The sequence below is a fragment of the Alligator mississippiensis genome, chromosome 1, assembly GCF_030867095.1.
Source record: "Alligator mississippiensis isolate rAllMis1 chromosome 1, rAllMis1, whole genome shotgun sequence".
Taxonomy (NCBI): Eukaryota; Metazoa; Chordata; order Crocodylia; family Alligatoridae; genus Alligator; species Alligator mississippiensis.
The window spans coordinates 76,970,519-76,988,031 of NC_081824.1; the positions used below are offsets into that span (position 1 = coordinate 76,970,519).

At 45.3% G+C, this 17,513-nt stretch overlaps 1 protein-coding gene across 2 annotated transcripts in view; it reads right to left on the reverse strand.

Moving 5' to 3' along the window:
* The window catches only part of UBE2J1 (ubiquitin conjugating enzyme E2 J1), a 36,686-nt gene that overhangs the window by 10,062 nt on the left and 9,111 nt on the right, over nt 1–17,513 (reverse strand). For both annotated transcript variants that reach the window (XM_006272853.4, XM_019496884.2), the window contains exons 5-7: nt 7,860–7,965; nt 5,116–5,245; nt 2,624–2,758 (exon numbers count right to left, since the gene is read on the reverse strand). In XM_006272853.4, coding sequence (XP_006272915.1) covers nt 2,624–2,758; nt 5,116–5,245; nt 7,860–7,965 — 371 coding nt within the window. The remainder of the gene's footprint in view (nt 1–2,623; nt 2,759–5,115; nt 5,246–7,859; nt 7,966–17,513) is intronic.

Genomic DNA, 17,513 nt, shown 5'->3' on the forward strand with positions numbered 1-17,513 from the left:
AAGCAGGGAGAGGAAGGCTGAAAAGCTCAGTATCATCAACAGATCCATGCAGTCCACACAAGTAGGGGCTCCCCACCCTTTGCCTCAGAGCGCTAGCCAGGGGTCTAGCAACACTTCCCGCCCCTTGAGCAGCAAACAGGGGGCTGAGGGAAGCCTAGCAAGGGCTGCTTCTTCTTCCCCCTCCAGGCACACCCCGGCTAGGGACTGTTCAGGCCAGGTTGGGGGTTTAAACCCCTCCCTAATCATAGCATCCTGCCGGGGCCTGGCCATAACCCTTTAAACAAATTACTGGAATGAATGATTGTTGCAATTCTGAAAGAAAATGTATAGCATGTTAGTGAAGATGGAATGGAAAAGGAGTGAACGGAAGGTTTTATGTTTAAAGGCATGGGAACGGGAGTCGGAGCATACAACTCCTAAATTGCTCAGATTGCCAGTCAGATCTGGCCAAACCACTCATGTCTATTATTTTTAAAAATGGCTTCTAAGATATTTGGCACACTTTGCTTTTTGTTTCATGGTATTCCCTTACCTTGCTTCATCTATATCAAATCTTGGCCCTTCCTCCCTTAAATTTCCAGTTAAGAGAGAGACATTAATTTCAGTTACACTATGAAAAAAATTTGTAAGGGGCATCCTGTGGTACCTTTACATTAAAAAGACAACTAAGACCCAAATCTTTTCCTCAATATCCAACCAGAATAAACAAGTTATTTCTTGGGAAGCAGAATCTCTCTTACCAGATTGTGCTCCACAGTGACTACTCTTGCCTGAGGGACGCAGCAATCTCTCTGGCATTGGCATGTGTGTGCCTGTGTTCAGATAGTGGATTGACGGATCTGTAGAGTCACGGATTCATTAAGCCCAGAGCTCAGAATAAGGAAACCCAAGTGGTACAGACATAGTGTAGAAGCCTCATGCAACTCATCCCTTTCCCGCACATCAAGAATCATATTGGTTCTATTGTATTTGGAGTCTTGCAAGCAATTGCTGAATTGACAAGTACAAAAAAGGCACTGATGACTATATTTTGAATTAAATGATAGGCATGTATTTTTGATTGTGAGCTCCGTATCTATGAGTCAGGAAGAAATAGCACTTGAGCAAGAGCGTGGGTTATTGGGATGGTCAATGGCAGAGTCGATTTCTATAAACATTATGAAAATACAAGGGGGTTTCCCACACCCTGTAGATAGAGGGTGGGGGGAAAAGGGCAGGGTTGAAGATCTCTAGGTTCTGGGCCCCAGTTACAGGTGGGGAAACGATGTTGGTGTCTTCTACAAAGAAATTCCTGCCCTTTGGGCAGGGGGCTGGACCCAATGATCTTACAAAGTCCCTTCCAGCCCTAATGTCCATAAATTAAAATGAATTTGTAGAGGGAAGTGAGGAGCATTTTTTTTTAATTCTATTTTGGCCTTGTTGTTTTTGAGATTATGTCAAAGACTTTGCTCATGTAGGTAGTTTTTTTGTTTGTTTGTTTTACACAAAGCTGCAGGAAACATTCCCTGCCCCAAAACATTTATGCAATCTAAGATATCACTGAGACAGGCAGGGATACACAACAGAAAAAGGAGAAGAGACATCTAAGCTACAGAGCATCATTTGGCAATTATCAGTATAGAACTGATCATTAAAAACCATACACACCTGGACCAAGTTGCCCAAGGTTAAGGCCAATAAGTAAAAGAGGCAACCCAAGAATAGAGCCCAGAGGGACTGGAAGAGAGGAACAGGGGAAGCTGCCAAGCTAGTAGGGTGGAAGACCTATAAGTGTCACAGAAGCTGAGAAAAAGTGGGTATTGAGGAGAAAGTGACAACAGCCTTTTGAAGGCAGCAAAAGGCTGAAGAGGATGGACTATAGGCATTAAAGCTTATATGCTACAGAAGACTAGAACAGAGTCATTCGAGACAAATCAGAATAAGCACAAGCAGCATCAGCAAATCACACAGCTATTGTGGAAAGCTTTTTAAAATTGCCTTGTAGAGACTAGAATTCAAGGTTAGCTAACAAACAGTACATAACAAATTTTCAAGATTCCCAGTTGCCAAGTTCAGGTCTCCCCACCAGCAGATTCTAAATATCACAACTTGAGTTCTAATCTAGGTAAGTTATATTGGACATTACAAAGAAGGAGAAAGGATAGTGACTGGAAGCAGGCATGTTAACACCAAGGAAAAGAGATGGAGTATAAACACAGGGAGGTAAAAGTTGGAAAGAGGTTAATGGACTCAGGGGGAAGATAGAAGAACTAGAGAAGAATGTCAGTGTCAGTGATAAATAACTACTAATTTTTAGTAAAATAAGTAAAATTATTTAGGACTAAGTATTTTTGTTTTAAAGATTGCAGCATGCAACTACCTAGAACTTTTTCCTAATATCTCTTTTGCTGACTATTCTTTGGTCAAATTTTAAGAATTTACTAACCAAAATTCATTTATTTGTGCACCTCTGTGGAATACATAGCTATATAAAATTACATAATCTCAAAGTCTCTTGTCAGCTAAAGTACTACACCTAGGTACGTCTAAAAAAAATAAATAAATAGAGGCTTCATTTTCAGACTGTGGTTTCCACTTACACACGCACTCACATCTAACAATAATTACTGAACACAAACCATACCATAGCACTGGTGGTGAGATCCTGGAATGCTCTATCTATATTGTCCTGTGTAGGTTCAGGTAGTGTGGAAGAGTGGTTCAAACCTGATGTGTTTGAAGATTCAGCAATAGACTTTTTGGATGAACTGACTTCTGCCTAAAGAAATACGAATGTACATTTCAAATGAGTGATCAAAATAGATTTAAAAAAAAAAAAACAAAACCCCAAACAATACTATTTTAGAGCATCTGTTTTAACATCTGCAGCAGGTGGCTTTGACTATAAAGAGTCGTGCAAATTGTGTTTAAACTATGTATTTTTCAAAACTTGTTGATGAGTTGTAACTCTCAAATTTATACAAGGGGAAAGCCCACTGATGAACAAAGCCTAAAATTTTAAAGATGGGTCTAATTTTTCTTTATACTGTTTTTTGCATTATGTTGGGTGTTAACATCCATAAAGGGAGATAAAGAGTGGAAGGGAGAGGAATCCTGAAGATGTTATTGCAAATAAACACTAACTTTTTTAAACATCATATTCCTTACCGGGTCTTACTGATTTTGACAGGTTAGATGAGCACTAATTGCCCTTGTATAGATTTATTGATGCATTACACACATACAGGCTTTCTATTAAATTTAGGCTCCCATATTTTTTCTCTCTCACTTCTCGGGAAGAGCAGTTTCCATGCCAGATGTTAATCTTCCCGTTTACAGTCTCCTCAAGCTGTTCAGAACAAGCTTGCAATATTTTGTGACGGAAAAAAGTATATGCTTAACTCTCTTCGAAAGAAAGAAAGAAAGAAAGAAAGAAAGAAAGAAAGAAAGAAAGAAAGAAAGAAAGAAAGAAAGAAAGAAAGAAAGAAAGAAAGAAAGAAAGAAAGAAAGAAAGAAAGAAAGAAAGAAAGAAAGAAAGAAAGAAAGAAAGAAAGAACGCTTCACGAATTTGCGTGTCATCAACTAAAGGGATAAGATACTGATGAAGACCTACCACAAACACAGGTTAGTTTAGTACATTTGAAAGAAAGAAAGAAAAGCATTGCCCAAACTTGCTTTAAACACACATTTTTGGGCAGACACTAATCTAGACAGAAAACAGGGATTGGAATGAATACAGTTATGCAAACTTTACTATAGTAGTTACTCCAGCCATCAGTGTAACTGAATGAAAGCCAGTGCTTGAACTGCACAGCACATTAGTTTCCATTTTCCCCAGAGACAAAGTACACTATCTAGAGGTGCGCTGATACATTGGTCCAATATCGCATTGGCACTGATATAAAGAAAACTGGCTGTATTGGAAATCGACCCAGTGAGGCCAATAATTCGGCTGATAAATGCCTGCGCATGCGCACAGCCACAGTGTAGCACACAGGTTGCATGCATGCATGGGCATTTATCGGCCAAACAGGAACACAGCCCGGCAGTGTGGAGAGCTGCGTGCAGCTGGTAAGTTCGTTGTGGAGGAAGGGGAGGTGGGGGAGGGAAGGGGTGTGGGGGGTGCAGATCAATGCTCCCCACGGTGAGGGAGGGAGTAGGGCAGGGACAGGGGCTGCCCAGCTGTGGTCGGATGGGGCGCAGGATGGAGCCGTGGCTCATCTGGAGGGCACTAGGGGGGAGGAGGTGGAAGCGGTGCACCCCCTGGATCTGTGCAGGGCGGGGCAGGCAGGCTGCAGCCAGGACTGCGCCAGGGTCTTCTCAGCAGGGGCTGGGTTCAGGGCAGGTGGCAGCAGCGTTGGGAGGGGGCTATGGGGGGCGGAGGCTGCAGCCACCACAAATTTTGTCATAGCCCCCCCAAGCCCCGCTCCCAGTGACACTGCTGCCCACCTGGCACACCCCTGGCTCAACCCCCACCTCTACCCACACACCAGGAAGAGCTGGGGCTGCACCAGGCAGGCATCAGCAGTGCTGGGAGGGGGGGCTATGATGAAATTTGGGGTGGCTGCAGCCCCCCCTGTACCCCCTCCCACCACCCAACCCCAAGACCAGCCCCTGCCAAGAGGAACCCCAGCTCCAGCCCACAGCTGCAGGCTACTTGTCCGACCCCACACAGATCTGGGGGCACAGTCCCCCCCCACCCTTGTCCTCCTGGGGTGTGCATACCAGCAGGAGCCACCTCCCCCCCACACAAGCCATGGTTTCGTCCCATGCCCCACCCACCTACTCCCTCCTTCACCGCAGGGGGTGTTGATCTGCACCCCCTCCTCTATGCCCCTCCCCTTCCACTACAACAGATTTACCAGCTGGATGCAGCTGTATCAGAAATCAGACTGGTATTGGCAAATATGCCTCCTTAAAGTCGGCTATTAGTATCAGGTCCCAAAATGTCTATCGGTGCACCCCTAGCACTATCTATGGTAGTTGCACCCTCTTCTACAAATAGATCTTTAGAGAAGTACAAGACAATGTATTGCTACATGAAAACATGTTGCTATGAGGAAACAAAAACATGCAAAGCAGGCTCATGTCACACTAAAATTAAAGCAATAACAAAAATACCAATAGCTATTCTACCTTGAAGCTAATTTGTCTGGCAAGTTCCTTAGCCTCTTTGTCAGCTTGGCTTGAAGAGCTTTCTGATGTTAATGGTAGCAGGGCTTCCTTCATGGACACACCACATGCCTCACAGCAGAAATCCTGTGACCTGGTGATAAGTAAAATTAGTCTTCAATTGACATTTTCTTAACGCTGTGCCCCACCTGGCAGTCCATACTTTAGAATTTTCCATGCTCAATAATTTCGCATTTAATGATGCGACTTCTTGGAACCAAAGAAGAGTTTTCTACTCTACCTTCATACTGAAACACTTATGAATTGATCCACCTCACTCTTTCATTACCTTCCGCTCCCAAAAGGGGCTCTCAGAGCTATTAGAGAATACAGCTGTGTGAAACAGCACCACTCCATTTTGCCTTGAGTTTCAAGGTTTCAATCAAACCATGTTTTGTATTGAATTTGATTTTGATTTGAAATAGCTGTTCCATTTTGCTTCGTTGAAACAGTAAGGCTGCTTCGACTCCGTTTTGATGTTTCGCTAGATCAGCCAAGAACGGGGAGTCAGCCCAGCCCAGACTAGCCTCGCTGTATTTCGAGGCTGTTTTGACACCCTTTGTTTCATTTCGATTTTGCTGTTTCAACCTCAAAAATTAGTCGAAACAGTGCCAAAAAGAAATGGTCAGTGAAATTTCACACAGCCCTATTAGTGAATGCCATCTGCTATGGCCCCTATGTATGACAGAACTTTTAAGGAAATAAACCTCTAAACCATGGCCTTTTGTTTTCAAGTAAGCTGTTCAGTGATACCTTGGATAATACAGTCTTATTTCAAAACTTGCTCTACTGAAATCAACTCTTATACCACCTCTTTCTGATGCTTTAAATATGGCAACACACAAACTGTAACCAAGAGGATGAAGCAGTTAAAAGATGAAACTATTTTCTTTTTTAAATTTTATTACGTTAATTTCTAGTCATAAATACTAATCTGTGTATCTTGTTGGTCTATCCAAAAAGCTGCAAAAAGGTAACATACCAACCATTTCATATAAGCCAGTTTTAGGCACTTAAGCACAACATTGGGGCATTTTGTTTTTTGTCAGTAAGATGTAGTCTTTCTGAAGAAAGGGTTGCTAGAAACTGGAATGGGCTTCCAAGGGAGGTGGTGCTCTCCCCTACTTCGGGGGTCTTCAAGAGGAGACTGGACAAGCACCTAGCTGAGGTCATCTGACCCCAGCGCTCTTTTCTGTCTAGGGCAGAGGGTCGGACTCAATGACCTACTGAGGTCCCTTCCAACCCTAATATCTATGAATCTATAAAAGAAAATTTCCTGGAGCGCACCCAATGGTGCCAATCCAGACAGCATACATTTCACCGTAACTTTCTGGAACACTAGCTGAAACATACTCCATAATGCCACAAAAAATAGGCTTTATTCTTCTTCACCTCTTCTAGAAACAGAGATTCAAATAACCTCTTCAACTCCTGACAAATTAGGCCTTTTGGCTTGACATGCCTAACTCAAAGTCCTCCTGGATGGCAAAACATGGAAGAACTTGAGTCTTATTACTCTCAGAAGAAAATTCCTGCTTGAAGAGAATGTGCAACACTAACAGATTTCTTTTGCTACCTGCTTGCAAGTACCCTATTTCTTATTTAAGCCCAATTATGATATATAAAATCCAGAAGTCCCACAGAACCATTTCACCTTTCAGTAGTATGGTAACTGAGCAGGGGTGGCCAGAGTTACTCACCCTGGGAGCCACATCTGATCCTCCACCAAAGGTCAAAAGCCAGAGAGCAGAGGGGACAAGGGGATGCTGAGCAACCTAGAGTGGAGGTGACCACCCCCACCCACACACAACGCCAAGCCACTCCAGCTTTCCCTGTGGGGAGCATGTCTCGGGGTAGAGTGGTATGGCTGCAGTCCCTGCCCCTGTGCCTGAGCCAGCAGTCCCAGAGGGAAAGAAGGAGGGCGGGCTCAGGGCATGCTCCCCACAGGGAAAGCTGGAGTAGCGGGAGATGCCAGGCTGCGCTATCCCCCAGAGTTGCCTAGGAGAGAACTGGCAGGGCTTTGGCCAATTTCCAGAGATCCGCAAGTACTGTGCCGGCATGCCACATGTGGCTCATAACCAGCGGTTTGGCCACCATGGGAATAAAGTTTTCCCTCACTGGGACCCGAATTTGAAAGAAGTTTAGTTAAGAAACTACGAAGGACCTTGCCTTGATATTCATGGTGAAGTGGTGAAAAGCTATTCATTCACTTCTTTAATTGTGGGATTAGACACCCAAAACCAGATGCTGCTAGCACTGAAAACTTAAAACTTCCATTCTGCTGCCTACTTTCTCAGAAGCAAGCCTGTTGCACAAAGCACTGCAACCTCAGTAACAAATACACAAGTTGGAGATGCCATATATACTATTTTCTCTTAGATATATTATGACAGGTTATTAAGATACAAGCACAAGTGTACAGAAAGAAATTCTTCAATAAACTCAAAACTGAAGAAAACTGAAGAAAACTGATGTTCCAGAATAAAACATTTGGGGAATGAAGCCTAGAAAGATAGCAATGATAGGGGCATGCTATCGGCACTAAAACAAAACAACAGTAGTAACAGTAAGTAATGTGGTTGACTGCTTCCAACTAACTAACAACCATAAAGTGATTATTCAGAACAGAAAGGAAAGAAATGCTCCCCTCCTTCAGTTTTTGTTTTTATACACAAGTTGTTACATATCTTAAAAAATATAAGGCTTACTTCTTGGCAAGTGCTCTTCTTTCCTCTGGTGTATAATCTAGGGATCCTATGGCTCCTTCTCCTTTTGTTGGCATAAACCCAATAATGGCTAGTAAGGCTGTTCTTACTAAAATTGAAAATAAAAATAAAATTGAAAGTTGCAGCCACTACAACCATTGTTACTTAACCTAGACTTTAAAATCATGCAATGAGTTTTGCCTACAATGTTCCATTTTGTCTGAAGAAAATTTCTCGTATTTCACATTAATAATGTTCTTGGGACACACACAAAAGTTATTTATAAACACAACAGTGAAAGAGATACGGGCAAGTGGAAGATGAAACAACTGATAGATGGGTGGGTGAGGACTGGACACAATGCAAAGAAGGAAGGCTAAGTCATTACAGAAATGCTAGGCCAAAATTAATCGAGTTGGGAATGTGTAAGAAAGGATCTTAAGCACTAGTGGCAGGAAAGGACTGACATAAAAGATGTTTCATGCAGCATCCTTCTACACTTTCATCACCTTCCTGTTATCTTTTTAGGCTCAGACCCTGCAAGTGATGCACACAAGCTCAGGAATTTACCTGCTTACAGACAATAACAGAATTGGACTATCCACACTTTTGGACAGGCAGGGACAAATTTGCCTTCCAGAAAAGCACTTAAAATACTTGTGCCTTGTAAATGTTTATTCTTCATATTTACATGTTGTTTACCTACATCAGGGGTGTCAAAACATATGGCCCCTGAACCTGATCCAGCTCGCAGAGCTTCTTGTCACAGCTGCCAGATCCACTATGTTGGTCTAGCCCAGGGGTTGTCAAACACAGGGAAGGAGGGCACATCCAGCCACCTCCCCCACCCCACCCCCCCATCTGGCCACTGCCACCCCCTCCCCCCCCCCACACACACACACTGCCAGAAGTGTACCCAGAAGGGGTACACTCCTTAAAAAAAGGTTGAAAACCCCTGGTCTAGCCAGTAGGGCTGTGCAAAATTTTTACCGCCGTTTCGTTTTGGTGGTGTTGAGCATTTCAACACTCGAAACTCCGAATCTGAAATTAATTGGGAGACATGTCAAAACAAGTCGAAGACGTTTTGGCGTTTCGAAGCTGGGCTTGCAGGTAAAGAGAAAGGAGAGGGAGGGGGAAGGGAGGGGAAGCGACCGACATGCATAGCTGGCCAGTTTCTTCCAACTGTACCTTATATCCCTTCCAATCCCAGAGCTGGGGGGGGGGGGGGGGGGGGGGGGGGGGGGGATGGGACACAGACCTAAAAAGTTTTAAAACAACATATAAGCCTGTGAGTACTTAAACTGTCAGCCTGTCTCTCGCCAGAGAGCAGCATCTGAAAGGCACTGACTCTGACTGCTTCCTAGCTGCTACTGTCTAGCTAGGGAGTGTCATCTACTTGCAAAGGATTGGATAGGATACAATACTAGTATTGTTATCCCTACATTTCTTTTTTTCCCCTATATCCATTCCTTTTGAAATTTTTTTTTTTTTTTTTTGAATCTGAAGAAAAAGAAATCTGTGTTTTGCCTGACAATAATCTCTGGCACTATTCAGGAAAGCACAGCATAGATCAGATAGATTACATATAGATACCTACATACACACACCACACACAGTCAGGCACCTTTTCCATCACAGGAAAACATGAATTGTGCTGGAAAGGCCAGTGCTGCCAAGTCTAGGAGGGGAGTAAGAGGGGGCAGAGGGAGAGGTGTCAGTTCCCTGTCGCCCAAGCTGAGAGACAGCCTTTTTTCAACCAGCCATGAGGCTTCTCCTGGTACTGGGAGCAAGGAGGTCGCAGCAGTGCCTGCAGCTGCACCCGCTCTGACACCAACTGTAAACCCCAGCACCAGCAGCATGACAACAAGCAGCACCAGTAGCACAGTCTCCTCCACCCCAACTGCAGGTCCCAGTATGAGCCTCCCACTCCCAGTCTTAGAGGAGCTCAATCTTGAAGTAGGGGACCTCAGCTTGATAGCACAAGAAATTCTGGGCAGGAAGGGGAAGCAGAGTTTGTGCTCCACACCTCTCAGAGTTCCCCTAGAGCCAGGTCCCTTTCCCCAGAAGGGACTGCAGAGAAGGCTGTGGGGGCAGCTGCCTCAGCTCCTGTTGTTGTGCCTCTGCCTGCTGAGGAGAGGGATAGGACAGGAGCCCCACCCGCATCCCAAAAGCAAGGGGGTAGTGTGCTCTGGGATCATTTTGAGGTAGCAGATGATCCCACATATGCTACCTGCCTGCACTGCTGAGCCAGAATCAGGCAAGGGAGCAAAACGCATAAGCACCAAAGGGATGCTGGTGCATCTCCCACAGGCACCACCCCTTTGCCCTTGCTCCTCCTCAGCCTGGCACCAGTGGGAGCATGCCCAACCTCCTAGGTACATAAATTCATGGACTCAATATAGACACTGGAATTCTGACACACTACAACCTGCCAAACATCTGACTCTCCAGGTACCTCTCCACTTCTACCTGCACTGGTACATCCCCCTTCCTCCCACACCCCAGCCTGTCCCTCACCTCATGACGCCTCCATGTCCGTTTTCAGTGACTGGCTTTCTTGCCTGCATTGCGTGCCAGCCTCTGACTTCTTTACTATTCCTTCCATCCAGGAAGAGCAAACACCAACTGCAGATGCTTCCTCAGCCTGACAAAGGGTATTTATACATGAAAGCTTGCTATGTTGGTTAGCACTATGGAAGAAAGAGACTTGGGGGTCATCACTGACCACAAGATGAACATGAGCCTGCAATGCGATGCTGCAGCTAGTAAAACGACCAAAACGCTGGCTTGCATCCATAGATGCTTCTCAAGCAAATCCCGGGACGTCATTCTCCCCCTGTACTCAGCCTTAGTGAGGCCACAGCTGGAGTACTGCATCCAGTTTTGGGCTCCACAATTCAAAAAGGATGTGGAGAAGCTTGAGAGAGTCCAGAGAAGAGCCACACGCATGATCAGAGGTCAGGGAAGCAGACCCTACGATGACAGGCTGAGAGCCCTGGGGCTCTTTAGCCTGGAAAAGCGCAGGCTCAGGGGTGATCTGATGGCCACCTACAAGTTTATCAGGGGTGACCACCAGTATCTAGGGGAACGCTTGTTCACCAGAGCGCCCCAAGGGATGACGAGGACGAATGGTCACAAACTACTACAAGATCGTTTCAGGCTGGACATAAGGAAGAATTTCTTTACTGTCCGAGCCCCCAAGGTCTGGAACAGCCTGCCGCCGGAGGTTGTTCAAGCGTCTTCATTGAACACCTTCAAGATGAAACTGGATGCTTATCTTGCTGGGATCCTATGACCCCAGCTGACGTCCTGCCCTTTGGGCGGGGGGCTGGACTCGATGATCTTCCAAGGTCCCTTCCAGCCCTAATGTCTATGAAATCTATGAAATCTATGAAAAAGAATTTTTCCAACTATCCGAGTTGGTCTAATAAAAGATATCAGATTTACCCAAAGAACCTTGTCTGCTAAAGACATACAGCAACACACAAACTAAGGGTGAAATCCTGGTTCCACTGAAATCAATGACAAACTCACTGGTCTCAACACCAACAGGATTTCCACCTGAACAACTTGTTCAGCATATTCATTAGTTTCTTTGGTCTCCTTTTCACCCCCCAGGCCTGGTTCCAGAGCTGTCCCTAGGGGTGTGCAGGGCCCAGGGCATATCAACCTGTCAGAGGCCTGGGCAGGGTGGCGAGCACCTCCATCCGGCAGAGTGGGTGGGGGCGGAGGGTGGCAAGCAGCTGAAGCTGGCAGCGCATGGTGGCAATGGCGGGGCCCATGCGGCACTGACCGCAGGGCCCAGAGCAGTCACCCCGATTCACTCCCCCACAAGGGATGGCCCTGCCTGGTTCCCTTTAGATATACAAGATGTCTCTCTCTTTCCACATACAGTTCTAAGTTAAAATTCATTCTACTGATAAGTAGGCTTAATCATTACACAGCTGTAAGCTTATTCATAGAACTAATTTTTTTAACAAGACTCAGAGCCATTTGGACACGTCTTTCCTAAAAAATAGATTTCATAGACATTAGGGCTGGAAGGGACCTCGGAAGATCATCGAGTCCAGCCCCCTGCCCAAAGGGCAGGAAGTCAGCTGGGGTCATAGGATCCCAGCAAGATAAGCATCCAGTTTCATCTTGAAGGTGTTCAGTGAAGGCACTTGAACCACCTCCAGTGGCAGGCTGTTCCAGACCTTGGGGGCTCGGACAGTAAAGAAATTCTTCCTTATGTCCAGCCTGAAACGATCTTGAAGTAGTTTGTGACCATTCGACCTCGTCATCCCTTGGGGCGCTCTGGTGAACAAACGTTCCCCCAGATACTGGTGGTCACCCCTGATAAACTTGTAGGTGGCCATCAGATCACCCCTGAGCCTGCGCTTTTCCAGGCTAAAGAGCCCCAGGGCTCTCAGCCTGTCATCGTAGGGTCTGCTTCCCTGACCTCTGATCATGCGCGTGGCTCTTCTCTGGACTCTCTCAAGCTTCTCCACATCCTTTTTGAATTGTGGAGCCCAAAACTGGACACAGTACTCCAGCTGTGGCCTCACTAAGGCTGAGTACAGGGGGAAAATTACGTCCCGGAATTTGCTTGAGAAGCATCTATGGATGCAAGCCAGTGTTTTGGTCGCTTTACTAGCTGCTGCATTGCATTGCAGGCTCATGTTCATCTTGTGGTCAATGATGACCCCCAAGTCTCTTTCTTCCATAGTGCTAGCCAACATAGCACTGCTGAGCCTATAAGGATGCTGCGGGTTTTTTTTCCCCCCAAGGTGGAGAACCTTGCATTTATCAGCGTTGAACACCATCAGATTCTCATCCGCCAACTTGCTGAGCCTGTCCAGGTCAGCCTGGATCACCCGCCTGTCTTCTGGTGTGGATGCTTTGCCCCAAAGTTTGGTGTCATCGGTGAACTTGGCCAGTCCGCTTCTGACTCCAGTGTCCACATCATTAATGAAGATGTTGAACAGTATGGGTCCAAGGACAGAGCCTTGGGGGACCCTACTGGTCACAGGACACCATGATGAGTGACTTCCATCAATTACTACCCTCTGGGTCCGACCCCGGAGCCAATTTTCCAGCCAGTGGATCGTGGAGGACCCAAGGTGACAATTGGCCAGTTTCTCCAAGAGGCGATCATGGGACACCAGATCGAAGGCTTTTTTGAAATCAAGATATATGATATCAATCTCTTCTCCCTTTTCCAGGTGATAGGTCACCTGGTCGTAGAAGGAAATGAGATTGGTCAAGCAAGACCTACCCGCAACAAACAAACAAATAGAAAACTTGGAATGTTGCACCCAAAGTTCTCCTATGTGATTTGCTACTCAGAAATACAAAAACCCTCCCACTTAGCGCTCTTAATTGGTTCCCAAAAAAAAAAAAAGCGTTAAGCAGAAGAGCATTAAGCAAAACCTGCTGCCAGCTGTACAATGCCTGTGAGCATTATAATGAAACTCACCGAGCACTAAGTGGAATCGGGTATCAATGTAAAACGAGTATTATAGTGAAATAGCACGAAGCAAAACAGCGTTGAGCGGGAGTTGCCTGTATTTATCTTATTGTTTAGCATTGTTTAGTCTATTGTGGTGGCATCTAAAGTCCTTGACTACATTAGGCCCTCATTGTACTAGGTCCTATACAACCATAAGATACCAAAGCTAATTTCATCTGCAGTCCCTCTTGGGTTTCCTGCTTGCATCAGGTAGGAGGCACACAAGGTAATATTAATAGGGACAAAGTTATTTAATAGATACTGACAGCATGGAAACAGCTCTCTCAAACCACAACACCCTACCAAGGAAAAAGATAGAGGCAACCTCTTGACAATGGAAACTCAGATGAACATGCGTGACAGTATTGTCAACACAGCGTGAACTATTTACAAATCCAACTTTTTTCATTTTAGTACGTGTATAAAGCAAAGAAAACTGTATTTACCAACTACAGGTGCTTCCTCAGCCTGATGAAGGGTTTTCAATGCGAATGCTTGCTATGATATACTTCTACAACTATTCAGTTGGTCTACTAAAAAATACTAGATTGACCCAAAGAACCCTGTCTGCCGGTGCCATGTCTTTAGACCAACACCCCTAGTACCTGACCCCAGTCAGCTGACCAGAAGCAGGCAGGGCCCTGGGTACATCTAAGCCCCAAGGCTGGGGCTGGCAGGGAGAGTTCTCTGGCAGCTACTGAAGAAGCTCCTGCAGGAAAGGAAAGAAGGCTCTGTGACAGTTTGGCTGCCTGAGATGCTAGTGCTACTGTGCTGTTTACCAACTGTTATTTAAAGTGGTGGACCAGACTGAGGCTGCAGGGGAGGAGACCTCATTGGGGCACACTACCGTGTCATGTAGAGGCCCCAACACCAGTGAGGGCACAGCAACAGGTGCACAGAGAGCCCAGCGACAACAGAAGGTAGAGTGAGACTGAGACCTCATTACAGGGATGATATTGATATACTATCTGCAAGGCACGGGGCATGGTAAGGGATGGTTGGAGCCATGCATCTAGCCCACAGGGCTTAGGGTGTCCCCTTGAGGCACCTACTTAGAGCGGGTCCCAGCAAGGGGTCCAAGAACCTACAAGGTTTAGTGGGACCGTGATGGAGCTGAAGCTCAAGGGCAACCTCCCGATCTATTATATTTTCCAACAAGACATGGCAGCAGGTGAGAAAAGGTACCCACAGGGCAGAGCTGGCACTGTCATAGGGCCCTAGGGGCATCATGGCCATCTCTAGGAAACCTACTGTGACAAAGTGCAGTTTCCCAGAAACCCCTGCTCCTTGAAACTTGGCAGGCTTCCTGCCCTCAGAAGGAGCTACTATTCCTGCAATTTTCATCAGAATTAGGCAAGAAACAACAAAAGTATAGGTCTTTGGCATTTTAGTCATTCCCCATTATAGCCTATGGCCAAGACGCTGAAAGTGTTGAAACTGGAAACAGTTTCAGCCAAAACAAAATGAAACAGCAATTCAAAACGCTGAAATGAATCGCTGTCCCATCAAAATGCCAAATCCGAAACCAAAACAAAACGGGTGTTTGGAGCAGCCCTACTAGCCAGTACCCATCTCTGCTCCAGGAGGTTGATACTCTCCCTGCTCTCTCCCTCTGTCCCCGTCCCCTCATCAAGTTTACCAGTTTTAAATCACAGTTCCCAACAAAAATTGGCAACAACTGGCAACAGCAGTTGTCTCCAACCCTGTGGGTACTGTTAGGGAATAAGGCCCATCAACTGACTTGAGTTTGACACAAGCCATTTGAAAAAACTCACAGCAACTTAATAGCAAGTAAATATGCAATCAAAACAAACACATCCATATATATCCATTCTCTGCCACCCCAACACCAAATGTATCTGTTGAAACAGACAACATCTGTTGAACAAAATGAAAGTGTGGTCCACCAGCAGCAACTCTGGATTTCTGCAGCTACATTCGTCTTTGTAGCTGCAATTGCTTCAACGGCACATGCCGATTGATGCAAAGCCCAAGAGGAGCTCAGTGTGTCCTACAATACTCTGGTTATGAAATTTAATGTTTCAACATAGCTATATAACTTCTATCTGACAAAGAGTTACATCTTAACTGTAATAAAAAAGAGTGATACATTGGGGGAAGAAAACAAAAGAAATAAAGGTCATGGGCAACTCATCCTGCTGATTCCCTATTTCAGAGCAAAGTTTAAGAGGTATACTGCTCTGACACCTACAAAGGGCAAAAATAATTCAGTTAAACACAGGCTCTGTGGTCATCCTCCCTTTTTCTCAGTATTCATTCAATAAGGGTTACGTCATTCAGCTGATCGCATTTTACTAGCTCATAATTCAAATTAATTTAGAAAGAAAATAAGTAACTAAGAAGGAATTAGATAGTAAAGTAAAACAACAGGATTTAAAGCGACTTATACGAGTAAAAAAGTAACTAAAAATATTGTATACAATTAGTTTTGTTAAACTGTCCTTTATGGGAGCAAGTAAATATCAATAGTTCAACATGTACTCTGAATCTCACACCTCATTTATTCTTGCCTGTATTCCATGGCGTCTCTCAAGTCCTCCCCAAACCTCCCTTTTCTATCACATGACACCACTCACAGAAAACCACTGCTTACTTTTCCCCACCATTTACACACCATCCCTTTTCTTTATCTTGGCAACATGCTCCACAGTGAGATTCATTCATTTATTTCCTCTTTTCCACTATGCCCCAGAAAGGATCATAGGAAACTAGCTCTGAAAGGAAATTCATGAGGTTATCTAGTACAAATACCCCTGATCAAGGCAGGATCATCCTTGACTAAACCATCCCAGGCACGTGCCTGTCTATCCTGCTCTTGAAAAGTTGCAAGGATGGAGATTGTGTCCATTTCCACAATTTCTCCATGTAACCTGTTCCAATGTTTGATCACCCTCACAGTCCTAATATCCTACCTAAGTTTCCCTTGCTGAAACTTGAGGCTATAGCTCTTTGTCCTGTCCCTTAGAGCCACAAGGAAATGTCAATCTCCACCCTGTCTGTAACTGCCCTTCAGGTATTTGAAGACTGTTATCAAATCCCCCTTCGGTCTTCTCTTCTCCAGACTTAAAAGCAAAGTCTGCAAGAACTAGGGTTATTAAGTCATGCTTCCCAGGCCTCTAATCATTTTGGTTGCTCTGTGCAAGTCTCTTTCCAAACTGTCCACATTCTTCTTGAAGTAAGGGGCCCAAAACTGGATGCAGTACTCCAGGTGAGGCCTCACCAATGCTAGAAAGAACAGAAGAATCACTTGCCTTGAGTTGCGAGTGATGCTGTTGTTGATACAATACAGTGTATTATTGGGGGGGGGGGGGGGGTTTGCAACAAAAGCACACTGTTAGCTTCTATTCAGCTTATGGTCTACCATAACCCACAGGTCCTACTCTGCAGTATTGTCCCAAGTGCAGAACTTTACACTTGTCCTTGTTGAATCTCATCTGGCTGATTGTAGACCATTTCTCCAGTGTATTCAGGTCATTCTGGATCCTACCTCTACCCTCCTCATCTGATGCCAAAGCTTCATACCAATTCTCCAGCTGGACAACCGTAGATCCAGAATCACAGCTGTCTGTTGCCAGAGGTGACAAGTTGCCAACTTTCCCCTTCCAGAGTAAATGCATCTTCTGTGCCTTCCAAAACCTTCTTTGGTTGTCTTCTACAATCCTGGAGGTCTCTTTGTGCATAAAGCTGATGATGGCCTCATGCTCACAGACACTTCTACGCTTGAGTGCCTCTCACAATGAAAGCACTCCCCCACCTGGTTGTCCTGGGCAGGGACATGCCAGCTGAAGTCCCTGCAAAGCCAGACCAGAACCTGGATGGAAGGCTCAGTGGTCAGTGGCTATGTCTGGACAGAGCCTGCACACGTACAGGCAGCAAAAGTGCTGGTAGTGGCAGGGGCTTTGGCACTGTGATGTTTCCAGACACTCTACTGACTTCCGCTAGCTCCTTCTTCCTCTTCTGCTGCTACTTTCTGGAAAAAGAAAAATCCCTCTTCGTTCCTCACTTCCTTCATTGTAAGCTTGCTAAGTGGAAGTAAGGGTAAGAAAGAGTGCCAGGGAAAACTCCCCAGAGAACTCCACTCTCAAACTCCCATTTGCTGGCCTGTTCACTGGTCCTGTACCACTAATCTGGCAAGCCTAGCCTTT